Source organism: Eptesicus fuscus, chromosome 1 (assembly GCF_027574615.1).
Source record: "Eptesicus fuscus isolate TK198812 chromosome 1, DD_ASM_mEF_20220401, whole genome shotgun sequence".
Lineage (NCBI taxonomy): Eukaryota > Metazoa > Chordata > Mammalia > Chiroptera > Vespertilionidae > Eptesicus > Eptesicus fuscus.
The window spans coordinates 65,913,532-65,932,386 of NC_072473.1; the positions used below are offsets into that span (position 1 = coordinate 65,913,532).

At 37.6% G+C, this 18,855-nt stretch overlaps 1 protein-coding gene and 1 pseudogene across 1 annotated transcript in view; one reads left to right on the forward strand and one right to left on the reverse strand.

Moving 5' to 3' along the window:
• The window catches only part of DIAPH2 (diaphanous related formin 2), a 988,561-nt gene that overhangs the window by 754,296 nt on the left and 215,410 nt on the right, over positions 1-18,855 (forward strand). Inside the window, exon 26 of the mRNA XM_028128162.2 lies at positions 10,948-11,083. Coding sequence (XP_027983963.1) covers positions 10,948-11,083 — 136 coding nt within the window. The remainder of the gene's footprint in view (positions 1-10,947; positions 11,084-18,855) is intronic.
• LOC103296786 (cytoskeleton-associated protein 2-like) lies at positions 15,085-16,872 on the reverse strand (annotated as a pseudogene).

The following is an 18,855-nucleotide window of genomic DNA, read 5'->3' on the forward strand; positions in this document are numbered from 1 at the left end:
GAACCCAGCTATCAGGCCTGTAAGATACCATTGTTTTGTCCTTTCCCCCAGCTGTATCTCTCCAAGACATTTTTCCATTAAAATATTGTATCAGTCACTTTAGAGTCTCATTTTGTTCCTTTGAATCAATATAAAATTAAGTTATAGGTTGACTTCCTATAGGCGCTCAAAGCACTTCATAGACTCAAACCAAGTAGAGGTCCATAAAGGCATGTGGATCTCAATTGTTTTTCTTTCCCAGGTACCTGCTAAGAAAAAATGTGCCTGCAGGAACGTGCAGCATTTGAAACCTCCATGCTACAGATTGTAGATTAATTTCTAGCTAAACAGAGTTCAGCATTCTGATAGTCTGTGACTGGAGAGGCAGTTTTTCCTCCAACTTCAGATCACATGTTTTTGCACTTGGAAGGCAAATTTTAAAAGAAGGCCTTGGGGATCACAGCTAGCCTGCATTATCTATGCTTGACTCCTTTGTAACCAACTGCAATTTAATATCCAAGAAGATTTGCACATAGTCTTTTTTTTCTTCTCACTTTTAATAATTTACCTTTGTGATTCTCTTCACAACCATGCTAGCATGCAAAGATCTATTTGTCTGTCAAACCTCCAGATATGTACAGCATGTGAAAGACACATTATTATTTTTTTATTTGTTTCCTATGGAGGCTGAACAGTCAGCACAACAGTAAGTTGTGCTGAATTCAAGAGGGCTGCTTCTATGAACATGTGCTGTAATTTACTTAACTGGCTCCTTCACCTCTAGCCCACCAGTTTCTTCTATGAGTCCCCCCTCTGCCAGAGAGTCATTTATACAAATACACTCAAGGAACTTTTCATATACTAGTAAACCTTCTCCCTGAACTTGAGACAGTTTTGTTTTAAACGAAAAGATCGTTGGGAAAGCTGTGTATTACTGATGTCTGTGGATCCTAAAAATATCTCATTCAAATCAAAGACTCATTTTCAAAATTGGGACACATCTTTCCTTTTCACCTTGGATGTTCTTTGTAAGCATTAATCTCTGCATAAGTGAATTTTCACTGCAGTGTTGAGCTCTGTCAGGGTGGCAAATGGCATAGATATTAGGCCTCAGAAACGCCAAGCATTGGCATTTTTAAGAAAATATCTAATTGTCAGTGAACCATAGCCTATGAATGATTAGGAAGAAACCACCATTCATAGGTGGGTAATGCTTATTTCAAGGCCACTAATGTTTTTCACAATAAAGAAATAGGTGTGCAGGGAACTATGTGTACTATGTGCAGAGATGTTGTTGGTAATTTAATGTTTTGAGAATCCCCAGGCTGAAAAACGTTGTTACATACATAGACTAGCCCTGGCTGCTAATTCTTAGAAAATGTGAAGAGTTTCTAAAGTGTCACTAGGTTTTGACCTTTTCTGGTATGAAGACCACCATAGGGAGTTAGGGAGTTTATTTGGGGGTTATTTTATGGAAGGTGGTCAGGGAATGCCTCACTATTAAGGTGGCATTTAAGCAGAGACTTGATGGAGCTGGGAGCAAAGGGAACACCAATGTAAAGGCGCGGAGGTAAGGAGACCATTGGGCTGGGACAAAATGATGAAGAAGATGGGGTCAGAGAAGCAGTGGGCCAGATAAAGTAAGGCCTTGAGGGCAGTGTAGTCTAGAAAGGAGATGGAGAGCAAGCAATCTGGTCTATAGGAAGTAAAGGACACAGTGTCTCAACAATCTAAGACAGCAGAACATGTTCTTTTGTTTGATTTGGTTTATCACGTTACCTATGGTCCATCATGCTTCTGTGATTTACATATGATAATAAGCCCAACTTTAATCCCCATCTAACTGCAATATCAACACACGTGTTCAATGTCTATTACTTGAGCGAGTACTTGAGCAAGCTAATCAAGGTTTCAGTGACCCCAGTGAGCAAGTTCTAATCATAGTTGATTGGTGAAATATTCATGAGATCTTGTGTAAGAGGAACCTTGTAGGTCACTGGTACCATAAGAAGTAGAAATCCCTTGGAAAGAAAAGTTTAGCAGTATTAAAGTGCTGATGATTCTTCAGATGTACTGATTCTCCGGGTAGTTGCTGCAGCTGCAAAGGCTTTGCCCTGAGCATTTGTCATGTCTCCTTCAATCCAATATGCCCTTTAAACACAGTGAACAACTATAGAAAAGGAATAGCCAATGTTGTTTGATGTTAATTAAAGTGGAGGATTCTTTCCTTTCTTTAATGGAAAGCCTTAATTTGTCCCAACTTGCAATTGAAAAATCTAATGACTTATTGCCACCATCTTATGTAGGTTTTTTCCTCTAATCATCTGGTTGTTCAATGCTGTGTTCAAATGCTGAAAAACTCATCTTGGCTCACATCTTCCCATTTGGAACCTGACATGATCATTCTGAAATGGGAGTGAGAAAGATCAAGAAGAGTATTTGAGTCCTAATTTAACTTTGGCATTCTTTAGGATTTCCATCCACTTATACTGACAAATAGGGGACTCGGCCCATGTTACACTTCAGTTAGTGTAACATACATTGGGAGCTGTGTGTCCCAACAACTCTTATCCTTGGTTGCAGGCACATGCAGCAAATTGCCAAAATGACACTAGCTGTCAAAACAATTCAAGCAAAGAATGTGTTAGGTATCTATCTATATGAAGCACAGTAGAAGAGGAGGGAGAATTCTGTTAAAGAAATTTTGTTTGGGTAAAATGATGAAAAGGTGTCATATGTAGAATTGCCTTTTCTGTTCATGGTCATGCTCAGGACATCTCTGGGACAGGGAAAGGACAGGGTCTGGACAGATTTTCCATCTCTGTCTATTTTGCCTCCTGTTGTGCCTGGGATTAAATGAGAACCCCACCAACAAGCAAAAAGGTTTTACCATTCAGCTTATCTTGTATTTGAAATCCTTCAGTATGAGGTTTTCCAGCAAGACTAGCAGCCTCCTAAGGGTTAAGGTGGCAAAAGTGTATGAGAAAGCTCAGCCAGGCCTCAGGTAGAGGACGGTGGTAGGCTCATTCTCCCGACTCCCCCAGAAACCTTTAGGTAGAACAAGTGAATACTGCATTCAGAGATAAATACTCATAAAAGAAATAAAAGTAAACTTCTAATTTCCAAATCAAATGGCTTTTTTTTTAAGAGTTTGTGCTTCATTTTCTCAGGGAGATGAGAGCCCTAACTCCAGATGTTTAAAAACAAACAACGCAAAAACAGAACACTGCCTTCTTCCAGGAAACGTTATCCCCCCAGTTTATGTGAATAGTCCCCTAAGGTGTGTTGAACCTTAAGATGATGTGTGAATTTCATTATTGCTCCACAGAACAAGATATTCAGTGATGTTTTTGCATCTTAGATATGTCCAATATGGTATATTTAAAAAAAGAATATTCCCCACAAACTTCTGTTGTTCATTCTCTCTGTGTCTTTGTTCTCATGGCTTCAGGAAGGCAAGTCCTATTGTTTGTTCAAAGTTTGTAGATATGAGAGAGAATGTGTGTGTGTGGTTTGTTCATATTTTTACCTGATTCTGCCAAATAGCCATAGCACGAAGGATTCTTCCTTCTCCCCAGTAAGCATGTCCATATATGGCCATACTACTGAGTTGAGGGAAATGGAATCCAGACCCTGAATTGCATGGGGCATTGGTATTGCCCAACTGTGGGATAATATGATGATGATAACCCACCACCATTCATTGAACATAGTACCAGGCACTGTGCCTAATGGCTTTATGTGCAACTTCTCATTAAATTGCAAAACAACACTCTGAAGTCCAGGTATTTCATAGATCAGGAAAGGAGGCTTGGCTCAGTTAAGTAAATTGCCCAAGGGGATAAAGTATGATTGTCACTAGACAGCCAGTATTTAAATGGTATCTCTCAGCCCCCAAAGGCCAGCCTGTGTTCACAAGGGTGTGCTGTTCTACTTAGAAGGTTAGGATTACGGGCCCTGACTTAGAGGAACAAAATAAATAGGCCTCTTTCTCATCATTGTTTTTATTCTGAGAATAAAAGTATAGGTCAGGAATTTTTAAATGTCTTCTCAATAGGATGCATAAAAAATACAGCTATAGAATTATCATGCTTACCTAGGAAAGATAGAGACTTACCATAGCCAGGTTGGAAGTTCTTTCAGTTAAATTTGGTGTTCTATGTTATTTTCAAAAGAAGTGATTAAAAGAAACATTTTAGAATTCTGAAGTGGTTAGCATAAAACAAAAGAGGTAAAAAAACAAAAACAAACAAACAAACAAAAACCTCTAAAAGCCCAGTTTGATGAAAGCTAATAAAAAGTTGGGTGCTAGGACAGTTCAAGATAAAAGATGTGGAGATAATTTCACCTGTTTTATTGAGCTTTCATGAAAAATAATATCTCGATGACACATGTTTAGTGTATAAAAAGATTTTCAATGTAATATATACCAGGTTTCTTTATATTGTTGCCAAATGATTTGACTCAGTATCATTTGTGAATCCTTCTAACATCCCTGATGGATGAAGGAATGTTCAGCAGTGCTCTCCCTGTGCCTCTGGCACTGGAGTTATAAATTTGTTCCCAGGACATTTCCAATTTACATTCTTTTAAGGTTATGTGATCTACTCTCATACAGCTTCCGATACTGCAATGAATCGCAAGCCTTTCCAAGTATATTCACACAGGTTCCCAGGATGATCCAAAACCCCAAAGAAAAGAAAATACATTTTTAGTCTCTTATGAGGGTAGACTGTGTCAAGATGCTACATTTCTAGTCATAGATCACATCCTCTGGACTTCCAAACAAGAAGGAGGGGCTTGGGCAGAGTAAACCATTGAAAACATGCGGTCATTTGTGTTTAATGACGAAATTCTTGCTGTTCAAACTTTCAGATGTTTCTCCTACACATGATAATCAGCGCCACCGTGTAGTGGGCATTTCTTCTGTACCAGGCATTGTCTTCAGTGTTTTACATAAACACAGTTTCCCTTAATCTATTTAGCAACCAAGTGATTTGAGTATCTCCACTCTGCACATGTGGAAGCCAAAGCTCAAAGTGATAAAGTAACTAGCTTGTTCAAGGTCACACAGCTTTCTGGATAAATGAGAGGAGCTTGGATTTGAAACCAGGTTTACTTGGGTCCAAGATCCAGTTTCCTTACTCATTTCTCCATTTCTCCATGCCTCAAAAGTACCTTTGGCTTTCAGTGATATCACAGTGCTTGCCGCGTGCTTCTGTAGTCAGCACTGGATAGTAAGCCATTGGAGACGATGGAAGGAAGGAATGGTTTCGATGGTGGTGGTTTTGTTTTCATATATCTTGTGAAGATTGGAAGATGTTTCCTTCATGTAGACCTGCCGTGAATGAGGCTGGCGTCTGAGCCCCTTGGAATTTTCTGAAACAGTTCCATCCATTTCTTAAAACTTAATTTTAATAAATGAGAGGTCCTAGAATTTACATAGGTGCTTTTTTTTTTTCATATGGCATTTTTAGTCGATAGGTCTCATTTGTTAATTTTGTACAGCAGGGGAAATAAGATTGTAATTTATTCATATTTTTAGTGAGGCAAAGGAGACTTCAGTGAGAGATGTAAAATTATATATTTCACAATAAATCCTAGAGACATCTGTTATACTTTGCTCCTTTTGCACTTCTTACTGGCTCTTGAAAAATAGATATGCCAGTAAAACTGAGGCTTTTTTCTGTGAATATTTCTTATCTTATTTGAGGTTACTACCAAAACACTTTCTCAATTAGCATCCTTTTAACAGAACACAGTCCTATACATTGACAGAATCTAATCAGTTGGCATTCCCAGCCCTAAGAAATAATGATTAATGCTTAATTGAAGATGATAGTACTCATAAGTGTTTCAAAATGTTTATGAGCATCCTAGCTGGTTTGGCTCAGTGGATAGAGCGTGGGCCTGTGGACTAAAGGGTCCCAGGTAGGGTCAAGGGCACATGCTCGGATTGCGGGCTCGATCCCCAGTTGGGGGCTTGCAGGAGGCAGCCGATCAGTGGTTCTCTCTCATCATTGATGTTTATATATCTCTCTCTCCCTTTCCTTTCCTCTCTGAAATTGAAAATAAATAAATAAATAAATAAATAAATAAATAAATAAATAAATAAATGTATGTATGTATGTTTAGTGAGGCTCAGCAAATATAAAGTGTTGTTAAATCACAGCCAATTATTTAAGGTGTTGTGTTGTGTTTTTTTTTTAACCAGGGCTTAAATTTGCTCCTGTTGCTTTTTTTCTTTTAATTATTTGGGTTCTGTTAATAGGAATGAGGATGAAAAGAAAGTATCTCATCCCTCAAGGGAGTTCTCTCCCCATCAGATTTCACATTTTTTTAAAATATTAAACCAAGGTTTGAAATGGTGTTATCTTTCACTCTAGTTAAGTGAAGATTGATGATATGGAACCATAGTTAAGATTTGCCTTTCTCTTTTAAATGTTTTCTTAAAGAGTGAAAATTAAACAGGCCTGTGTTTCCCACCCCTAAGTTTTTAAAGTCAGAGCTAAAGTGTAAAAACATCAAGAGGAATAGGGTCTTCTTTTCAGCATGAGGCCGCTTCATGAAGACAGAACTGGTGACCTCAGGACCAGAATTACACTTCACAGTCTGTGTGGCTTGAAAAAATATATGTCTTTGTAGATGCTTTCATTCCTTTTCATTACTGCCAAACCACAGAAATTACTTTCCTCTGCTGTTTTGGTCTCTTTAGGATCATGCAGGCCATTTTAAAGCATGTGCTTGTTTTGTAGTTCAATCTATTTCTGAAACATTTAAGATGTAAACTAAAGGACCTATTACTTGGTCTGTTTCATCGTTGACTATATCTATATTTATGTTGTTTTCATAGTGCCAGTTGCAAGCCGCCATTTTATATAGAAATTTAATCTATTCACATCTGCCAGATTTCTTCATTAGTGAGTCTTTTGATTTGACTTATTTCCTTCTACCCCAATTGTATCAATTTAGATATAAACAATTTTTTAGTTTTACTCTATTTTCAAGAAATAAGAAAGAGAGGAGTATATGGAGAATGCTACAGAAATAGTATGATTCAAGTCCATGAACCTTGGTATGCCTATTAGTAATCTACATCAGTACTTATGTTCTCAAAATATGGCTTAGATTTGGGCTTTTGTATTTTTGTAATGATTCTACTGTTTTCATTAGAGGATCTTAGTCTGTGAAAGGATACCTATAAAAAAATCAACAGAGTCTTGGGAATAGAATTGCCAGAGTTATCAAATAAAAATAGATGCCCATTTAAATTTGAATTTCAGATAAACCATGAATATTTTCAGTACCAAGGTGTCCCAAGTATTACATGATTGTTTTAGTATAAGTATATCCCAAATAGTATATGCATAATGAATAATTTTCCTACCAATGAGTCCCAAATATTATATGAATTTTGTAAGTATAGCTTTAGTATGGGATATACTTAGACTAAAAAGATAATTCATAGTTTACCTGAAAGTAAAATTTAACTGAGTGTCCTGTATTTTGTTTGGCAACTCTGCTTGGAAGGCATCATGGTAGTGTAGGTGAACACATGTGGTTCTGGTACTTAAGTAACTGGGTAGCCTTGGGCATCTCACTTAACCTCCCTGAACCTAAGTTTCATCATCTGTAAAATGAGAGCCAATAATAGATATTTGCAGATTTTCTATAAAAACTAGAAAATATTTATTTAAAACACCTGGAACCATAATAGAGTATCATGAAAAAATAGCTGTTATTATCAGAACAAGGAAGTTACCAGGTTTTTTTTTTTTTTTTTTTAGCTTCATAGCAGTTAAACAGCTCATTCAATTAATAATAGAAGAGTCCACCTAGATGTTGGTGACTATATACCAGATCAGAGATTTGACCAATAATAAAATATACACAAGCATTAACCTTCCTCTGCTCCTCTATTACTTGCCAGTTATGTTACTTACCAAAGGTCACATAACTTACTAGTATCAGCCTGAATATACATTGCCTTTTCTTTTTTTTTTTACTAATTCACATTTTTATTTCAATCCTATCTTTCTCAGATATCAATTTTGTAAAATTTCATTGAGATCTAATTTACATATAAAATGTACCATTTTGAAGTATATAATTCAGCAGTTTTTATTATATTCACAAGGTTGTGCAACCAACACCACTGTCTAGTTCCAGAACATTTTCATTAGCCCAAAAGAACCCATACTCAGTAGTAGTTACTCCACATTTCCCCTCTCCCAGCCCCTGGCAACCACTAATCTAATTTCTGTTTTTATGGGTTTAACTGTTCTGGATAGTACTTATAAATAGAATCATGCCACATGTGGCCTTTTGTGTCTGACTTCTTTCACTTAGCATAATATTTTAAGGTTCATCAATGTTGCAGCATGTGTCAGTACTTCATTCTTTTTATGATCGAACAAAGGGCCGGTGCACAAAATACATGCACAAGTAGGTTCCCTAGGCCTTGCCGACAGTCAGGGCCATTTGGGGCCATCAGAGCCAATCAGGGCCTTCCAGCTGCAGGCCAGGGCCTTCCTTCCCTGGCTGCTGGCTGCCAGCAGGGGCCTTTCTTCGTTCTGTGCCGCCCCCTGGTGGTCAGTGCATGTCATAGCGAGCAATTGAACTCTGGTTCTCCCGGTCAAACTCCTGAGTGACAATTTGCATATTAGCCTTTTATGTATATAGATAATATTTCATTGTATGGCTATTTAACACATCTTATTTATCCATTTATCAGTTGATGGACCCTTGGGTTGTTTCCACTTATTGGTTATTAGGAATAATGCTGCCATGAACATTCTTGTACAAGTTTTGGTATGATTATGTGTTTCGGTTTTGTTTTTTCCCCTTAAGTCTATATCTAGGAGTGAAATTTCTGGGATAGATTATAACTCTTTTTTTTTTTACATTTTAAGCAACTGTTTTCCAAAATGACTCGCTATTTTACATTTACACATTTCTCCACATCCTCACTTGCTATTATATTATTATTTCAGCTGTCCTAGTGGGTGTGAAGTAGTACCTCATTGTGATTTTGATTTGCCATTTCCTAGTGATTAATTACCTCAAACACCTTTTCATGTACTCGTTGGCTACATGTATATTTTCTTTCAGAAAGATCTATTCAAATCCTTTGCCTATTTTTAATTGGGTTATTTGTCTTCTTGTTGTTGAGTTGTAAGAGTTTTTATATATTCTCATCAGAAAAATGATTTGCAAATATTTTCTCCCATTCTGTGGGTTATCTCTTCACTTTCTTGACAGTGTCCTTTGATGGATAAAAGTTTTTAGTTTTGATGAAGTCTTATCTATGTTTTCCTTTGTTTGCTTGTGCTTTTGGTATCATATCACATTATCTTTTCTTCCACAAAGAATAAAACACACACTAAACTAGGAATAAAGAGACATGAGCTCTATTCTCACCTCTGCAATTACAGAAGTGTGTGAGCTTAGGCAAGTACTGAAACTCATTGGGAACTCAGTTCCATATCTGTGAGAAGAAGCTGGGTTCAGCAGAGCAGGCACTTTGTAACTTTTTGTGGATATGTTATCTGTATGAAACCCCCTAGGTTAGTAGTTCTCAACCTGGGTTACATGTGGCAGTCTCTGGAGACATTTATGGTTGTCACTACTGGGGATGGTTGCTACTGGCATCTAGTGAGTAGAGGTCAGGGGTGCCGTAAACATGTTATAATGCACAGGATGGCTCTTCCAACAAAGAATCATCCAGACCAAAATGACAGTAGTGCTGAGGTTAAGAAGCCCTGCTCTAAAATTATATTTCTGTTATTCCAGCTTCTTTTCAGTGGGGGTCTTTGAGCCTGTCTGCAGGAACCAGCGCATTTTGTGCTCTTAACCTAATGCTAGAGGTCCCAACCTGATGGGGGCAGTGGAAGGGAGAGGGACCAATAATTCTTGCAAGTCAGGAGATCTTTTTGAAAGTGTTTTGTTTCAGGGCTTTTAAAAACTATTGTGCCTTCTAATATGAAGAGAAATATTTCGATACAGACACCTCCAGGCAAAGTCTTGTAGATGTGTTCTTATTATTGAGTCCTTTTCTTTAGGGTTTCTGGAACAAAATAGTTTTTGTGAAATAGTTGGTACATACTATGAAGTATATTTAATCAATCATAATGGGGAAAAAGAAACAGAACAGCTTGATGGGAGAAACGTGCAGTTCATATGACTCTGTATTAGTGAATTCTCCAACCTCAAAAGAAGTTAATATTATTATTCCAGCTGATTAGTTCACTTCAACTTTATCCCATACTATCTACTGGAATGTCCTGATTCACCTGAGTTCCATAAATAATCTATCTAAAATAAAATAGACAATAGCTTGAAATATATTGCAGCATTTATAAAGATGTTGGCATGTAAAAAGCTATTAAACTTGCAGGTATTTCTTTCCTGTGATAATATGGCTGATTATTTCATGCTTTGCACCATTAGATATAATTGTTACCACCACAACCACCACCACCGTCATCATCATAGACTAAGTGTTCTAAGCACTTTTTAAGTGCATCTCATTTTTTGTCACAAAAATCTTATGAGGTAGTTTTGTTTTTTTTTAATCCCCACTTTGCAGATAAGAGCATAAGGTACAATAATGTTGTAAAATACTTGCTAAACCATAGTTCCATATTAAACCTTTTCTTGTATATCAAAACTGTTTTTATATTTCAACAACAGAGAAAGTATGTTTATTATTAAATCTGTAAACATTCATGTCCTGAATTTCCTGGTACCCTAGGTAATGTTAATTAAAGCCTGAGTTATTTCTAATTTATTCAATGTCTTACACTTATTGGTTCTTGTAGCTTATATACATATGTAGCTTGAAGCTACTGTAATACTTTTCCATTTCTGGACACCCATGTGCATGTGTGAATATGTAATTTTAAAATTGTACAACTTTTCGAATATATATAAGTAATAAAAGGACTTTAACTTTTTTTAAATGTACAGGAAGCCGTAAAAGAAAACAACAAGAGAAAGGAAATGGAAGAGAAGACTAGGAGGGCAAAGCTTGCAAAAGAGAAAGCCGAACAAGAAAAGCTGGAACGCCAGAAGAAGAAGAAACAGCTCATTGATATAAACAAAGGTATGAAGTACTTCCATGTTTTAAATGATCTATAAAGTGCAAAACAATAGCACTTAATTAATTTTGGATTATAAAGTGAATTGTGTTCTTGGTAGAAAAACTCACAATATTATTAATTACTTGTGTTAAATTCTCTCATGAAATTATCTTCATTTCTTGTCACCTTACACGGAGCACTCAGGATTGTTGGCAACCAATTCAAGGTAATATGTTGTTGAAACAGTCTTTTTCTCTTCATTATTTTCTTTTTTTTCCAAATTATGTTCTGGATGGGGTAGTGGTGAGGGAAGAAGAGGGCAAGATGAAGAGTTTACTGGTATGGGGAGATGAGCCTTACAGCTCCAATTTTCATTTTGTTGACACAGAGCAGCAATAATTAACACTTTTCCTAGGGGGCTTGAACATTTCAAGTCATAATGGATACTGACAGCACTATTATAAACAGAAAAAAACAGCTGTGAGCCTAGGAACAAAATGCTGGTATATCCACGTAGAATAAAGTAGTTGTTTTGTTAGTTAGCAAGAATGACCATAGATTAAAGGTAGTTTTGTTTTGTATTGTTTTGTTTTGTTTTCTTTCTACAGAAGAGAAGGTAAATAAAGTGATTGGCACCAGATAGCTTCCCCCTGAATATATAAGAATGAAAAAGCATAGTCCTTGCCACTGAGCGTTAGAGAATTTAAAAACAAAGCAAAATCAGAGCAAGATACAAAACAATATGATCAATATGGACCCCATATTTCTAAATACAGTGATAATCAAAATTGTAAGCACTGTATAATGTTGAGCATGTACTGTTCTAAGACTTTCATATGTTTGAAGTAAATTAATCCTCATAACATCTCTATGAGGTAGGTATTATTATCTCACTTTTCAGATGAGGAAACTGAGGCTCACAGAAATTAAGGAACTTGCCCAAGGTCACACAAACAGAAATTATTAGCACCAAGATTAGAATCCAAGCAGTCTGGCTAGGGAATCTTTGCTCTTGTAAATGCATTGTCAAATAATAATAATAATAACCACAAACAAACAAACAAACAAAACGTGGAGTGCTTGCTATGTACCAGGAACTTTGCTGGGAGATTTACATATGTGAACATATTTAAGCCTCATAAAATCCTGTTAGGAAAGTGCTACTATCTCATTTTAAGATGAGAAAACTAGGCACAGAGAAGTTAAGTCTCTTGCTCAAGTTCACAAAGATTATAAGAGAGAGAACCAAAATCTGGACCTAGGCCAGTGATGGGCAACCTTTTGAGCTTGGTGTGTCAAACTTCGCCAAAAAACTGAGCATAACTCGGGTAGTGTGTCACTTTGAGAAAAAAACATTATTTCACAAATGTTTCATCCTCAGGAGCAGCAAATGTTTTATCCTCGGCATGCGGCCGCCTCAGCGGCCACATGTCATCAGAAATGGCTACGCGTGTCAGTGCTGACATGCGTGTCATAGGTTCGCCATCACTGACCTAGGCAGTCAATGGCCCAAGTTCATTAGTAATTATTATGATATATTTTATTATAATTATTAATCAGTATCAATTATTCTGTGGTAATATCTCTAAATGGCTAATCTGAAATAATATCTATACCCATTAAGCTTATCCTTCACAACGTTAGAATATACAAAAATTTTCAGGAATTGACTATAGTTTGTTTTCTAACCATGAAATAAATATAACATAATTTAAAAAGAACTAAAAAAGTAGACAGTTGAGGTAAAATATAGTATCAACATCATTTAGCAATCTTCATAGAATATAGTCTTATTCCCACACCACACCACCGCCCCCTCCCCAAGTATTTATCAACTTTCCACTATTTTCCTAAAAACATATCAATAAAAAAAAAGAAATAAAGGACCTATACTGATTGTGCCTATAATATATATATTCTTATTCACCAAGATTTTATTAATTACCTCTTCAAGTAAAATTGAAGACATAGGATAAAGATCCAAATAACTTCTTAAGCACATGCTTAGCTGAGTGATCTGAACATGAAAGACACACTTTAAAATAGGATTTATCTTTGTGTGTTGTTACCTTATCTCTATTTACAGATCAATCAAATAGCAAACTTCACCATGAAGTTCTTGATTTGTGGCCCATGTGTTGCAAATACCTACTATTTTATTTATTGTAATATTATTTTATACCGAGTATGTGTGTTAATCCTTATAAATATGTTTCAACAAGAAAACCTTTCATTGGAAGTGTATAGTCTTTTTTTATTGTAGATATTTCAATTTATTGTTTACATATCAGTCACAGTTGAAAGAGGAATTATAATCTCACTCTCTAGAACATGAGAAGACAATGGAAGGTACTGTTATACAAATGGAATATATGAACACAAATGGTATATGTTATTTTCAGCCACATTCATATTACACAGTTTTAAAATGATCTAATCTTTTACAGTGACCAAGTACTTATTTGAAAACATAGAGTTGATAGAGGATATATGCCATCTAAGTATCAGTTCAAAGACATAAACAATTTTATTGGTGGTACTCATGTGTGAAGGAAAGAACTGTTTACAATATGTAACTATCATGTTTCAGGGGACATGATTTAACAGTTAAGTTTTTATATTACAAAGCAAGTTTAAGTATTAATTGTTTTAGAAATAAACCACCAAAACTGGAATGACATTTAACTATATTCAAGGAAAATGGTAAATTAGTTGACAAAATTTACCTACATACTAGAGAAAATCTTAATCTGTTGAGATAGACAATGTAGGTAAGATTTTGCTTTTTGACGCACAGAAGGCAACACCTGCTATTATGTGAACACTAGAGGCCCGGTGCACGAAATTCGTGCATGGGGGTGCAGGTGGGGGGGGCGTCCCTCAGCCCTATCTTGGCCTGCAAGGATGCCAGCATCCCTCACCCTGGCCTCTAGCCAGAGGTTCCTCCCCTCCTTCTGCACAGCCTCTGGGAAGATGCTTGTCCTGGGGCCTCCTCAAGGCCCTGGCCCATGACGCCCTGCAGTTCAGGTACTCAGGGGCTTGGGCTTTCAGGTCTGGCTTCCTCACCTGGCATGGTGAGCATCAGCTGCCATGGGAGCCTTGCCTTAGGAGTCACCCCCTTGGACCATACTACTTGCGAGTGTGTGTGGGGGGGTGGCCTCGGTGGCAGTGATTTGATGTCTGTAGCATGCCCGCTGACACCCATCACCGCGCACAACACTGGTCCCGTCTGGACTGCTGGCAGGGCTTCCAGTCTGCGACTGGGGCCTGCAGGTGGAGGACCCCGGCACCCATAGGGCTGTCAGCATCAGGAACTGGAAAGATCCATTTTTCTGGTTCCTCCCCTGCCGCGCAGATGCTGAGCTCCGGGCCCCACAGGCCCATTCACTCCCGCCGCACGGCCAGCCGGGGCGGGGATGTGGGCTCGCTGCCCCAGAGGCCCCTTCTGTGCTGCAGCACAGCCATGGCGTCGCCACTGGCGACGCGAGCTCAATGTACCGCCGGCCCCATTTGGCTGCTGCTCAGCGGCGTGGGGACCAATCGTGTCTGGCCGGAGGCGCGGGCGGGGGGTGGGGAATCGCGAGTCCCCGCCACCCGCCCATGCCTCTGGCTGGCCCCATTCGGCCACCGCTCAGCAGCGTGGGGAGCAATTGCGTCCGGCAGGAGGCGCGGGCGGGGGGCAGGGACTTGCGAGTCCCCGCCGCCGTCCGTGCCTCCAGCCAGCCCAATCGGCCACCCCGGCCACCCCGAGTCCCGCCCCCCGTGCCTCCAGCCGGCCCAATCGGCCACCCCGGCCACCCGAGTCCCACTTCCCGCTCCTCTCGCCGGCCCAATCGTGGGCGTAGCGGAGTGATGGTTAATTTGCATATTACCCTTTTATTCTGTAGGATTAGTTTAAAAAAATAAAAAAGCTTACTGCCATAAATACTTAGGTACTTGGCCAACTTCTGACCTAAGAGACATATGAAGCCACAATAAACAAAACACCCCAGGAATAATAAAAACCTTCTTTCTTATCATAGCTTTATTTCTCTTCTGTTGTTTCAGTCTCCAAATACATCTGGCACAGCGCTGCATTAGGGCCGTATATAAGCACATCAGTCTCATCTCCCAACTCTTGTTAACTGTTCCAGTAAACACACACAAGGATAATGGTCTTTTAACATATCTGGCAATTTAGAAGTCTTGTCTTGAAGACGTTGAAAATGTCTAACTGATGTTAGAAACCGTAGCTCTTTAAATGTAGAATTTGTTTGGTCCAACTGCATTTTATTTTTTACATTTTGCAAGGATGGTGTAATAGACACATTCTATTTAATTAAGCAACTCTCCCTAGTTTCTGCATTGGGATTTTAACATCATTGGTTATCTTGCTCTTTTTTGCAATCTTGAAATACCACATTTCTATGATGTTTATTTTCCATTTCAGGTTTTCCTGACTCTAGATTTGTTCTTTGGTTGAACAAGTCTCCTCAAAATTTTCTCCAAATTTAACCCTTTCTTGACTCTTCATTGTTAGAATATCTGCAGTTGAATGTTGCATTTCTTCAGTAGGCTGAGCTCTTGCCAGAATGGCCTTCTCATAGATTAAGATAATATTTCCAATAGAACTTGTAAGTGCTTCAACATGCACATACCCAATATTTAGCAAGTCTTTTTGGCATCTGAAATATTTTTAATCAGTTCATTCAGTGTCAAATATTTCTTCTTTGGGGCATCGCTCATTAACCAGCTTTAGGCCTTCACAAAATGTCTTCTTTTCCAGGAAGTAGTCTGTGTTCATCTTCTGACGTGGTAGTCCAAAGGACCCAACTGATTTTTCATTTCCGGTTCAGGCTGGGGAACTACTGAGTTAGGAGGATTTTTAGCATTCTTCCTTTGCTAGCTCTCCACTCACTCAGATGAGCTTTTCTTTCTTTGTAGTTTCTTTGGGATGAGCCCATTTGCTATCAATACTTGGCTTTTGCTATAGTATGTCTGCACTGGTCTTGGGATTTTGACTTTTCCATCAGTTTGGTGTTAGAAAATTAAGCAGGCCTGGCTGTGATTTAAGATGTGACACTTCTTGATATTGTCTTATTTCTTTTTACTTCCTGAGAAGAGCTGACTTTGACGCTAGAGAAAACTATTCAATTGTAGTAATTCTTTCTCATGAGATCCTTTCCGAATTGTAACATTGTCAGAGGTTCCACTGATGCCTTGTTTCATGAAGTCCAGGGTACTATGGGTATTATTGTGGTTTTCTAAATGAATTAAACTCACATTGAATAATTTGGCCACAAGCGCAGGTTTCTTGAGCATGTTAGCACCTTGCTTTAGCTTCCCGTGGTTACTTGTTTCTTTTTATTATTGTTTTAATGTGAAACACTTGGCTTAATGTCATACATTGACCTTGGGGCTCATCTTTAATTGGTAACAACTGCAGATTTTTATTATTATTGTCCAAATTATGTGTGTCAATTGCTATAGTCGAATTAGTTAATTCATTAGAAGGTTTTAAAGGAATATATTTTTTTTCTGTTGTAATATTATTTTTATGCCTTGTAGTCCTAAGGACATTTTCTTTATGAGACTTTTTTGTCTTAGTTTCTTCTTGGACATGACCCTCATGTGTCATCACTCTGTAGTTGCTACTGGATAATATCTGCTTTTCCAGTAGCAACTGTTTTTTGTTTATATGCAAAAAAAAAAAAAAAGTGTTTCTTTTGGACGTATGTTTCTTAAGTTTTTGTTTTCTTTTATCTTTAAACACGAACTGTGCTCTCTGACTCAGAGGAAGCTGCAGGTCATATGGCACCGCTGGGGTGCTCATCGCAGTGCGCGGTCACAGGTGGTCTTAATTAAAGTGAAAAGATCCTGAAAAGAAATAATAATTAGAACAGCGTTGCATGTCAAGATGGAACTCAGTGTCAGTGAGCTTCTCAGACAGTGTCTCTTAAATGCTGTTGTTAACTAGGTGTGAGTCAATTACAGACATTCTGAGAACCTGGGAGGAAGCATGGTAGAGCTACACAAAATGTGAATCCATGGGAGATATGAGAATGAGGTGCAGTCAGAAAGTGATTTAGAGAACTTTAAATGTGTCCAATTAGAACAGTGTATTCCGCTTTCCATTGAAGGAACATTGTAATCTTCCTTTCCACTGAACGAGAGATGACATAGAATATTTGACTGCCATTGTGAGACCTATTATGTAGAACAGAGATTTTCAATCTTTTTCATCTCATGGCACACAAAGTAATTACTAAAATCCTGTGGCACACCAAAAATACATATATTTTTCTGATCTGACAAAAAATAGGTATAATTTTGATTCATTCGCACTGGACAGCTATTGTTATGTTCGCTGTTGTCGTTTTTCTGTTTGACAGTCTAAGGGAAGAGGGGTCAAATAATTACATGTCCCTGATTAAATTGTCAATTTTTGCATGTTTTAAAAATTCTTGTGGCACACTGGTTGAAAATCACTGATGTAGAGTGTAGACGTATTCCAGAACATGTGACTAGAGATGCACATCATTGGAACCAAGGATCTTAACTAAAGTAAAGAGTCCCTTGGGTAAAAAAAATCACTTGAAAATTACAATGTACTATTTCTGTAAATTTCAATTTCAGATTAACATAGCACATTGCAAACCGCTCTCTTTTAAAAAAATATCCTGTGACCCCATATAGCTAATAAGTAACAACAATAAGAAATATTTACCTGGCATGCAAAATTATGTATATCATAAAGAAAAAATATTTTAGAATTTAATTATTCAGAAGAATAACAGAATAATGCAAACACAAAAGGGTATTTCTGTCATCTAGATGTGATCATAATTAAGTAAAAGTATCATGAAAACCACACAGCCAGAGTATTATATCTTTTAGGTTAAATCTGTAAAAAAAAAAATACCATGTTTAAGGCTCCATTTTGAGAGCTTGGGGATCAGGAGGCAGAGGCCAAGATAAGAAATAGTATATTTTAATCGTGAAGGAAATAAAAGGCATGATTATATGTTAAATAGTCATTTTGTAAACATTAAGTGGTATGACTGAAAAGGTATTAAAGCCTGCATGTCTAAAAATGGAGATCAGCCCTAGCTCTGCCACTTACTAGCTTTATGCTTGTTCTGGTCCTTCATCTCTTCATGCCTCAGTTCCTCATCTGTAATATAGGATAATGACATTTACCTCCTATAACAGTTTTAGTGAAGAGTAAATGAGATATTTAAGTACAGTATTTAACATGGGGCCCAGAGTATACTAGTAAGTTCAAGTCCCACATCCACAAATGACTAGCCATATAATCTCAATTTACTCATCTATAAAATGGAATAATAGTGTCTTCCTTGTTATTATGATGGCTAAATGAGGTAACTCACAGAGACTAGTGTTATTTATACTATAGTCTGTTAATTATATGTTGATGTCTTTAGTTTCTGATAAATAGTTTAATGTTCGGTAAATATTTTCTGATATTGTCATTGCAGGGAAGTGTTTGAATTGGAAAGGTAGGAAGACTGTTGGAAAGATTGTGAACAGCCTTCCAAGTCACATGGGAGTTGTGTTGTGATGAGGTTGGAAAGCCAAGGGGATTGTAGGAATTTGTTCAGAGATTCCCAGAGTAGTGAGCCAGAAGCACAAGAAAGGAGAGGTGAATGCAACATAGATGTAGTTGGAAAAGGACAGTGAAAGGTGAGAAGAAAAGTAGCTTATATCTTATTCTGTCTTCAAAGAAGGAGTTTAAACCTGAGGCAGTTTAGAAAGGTGGTAATAGGAAGGAAATTTTCTTATAACAGGAGTTGCT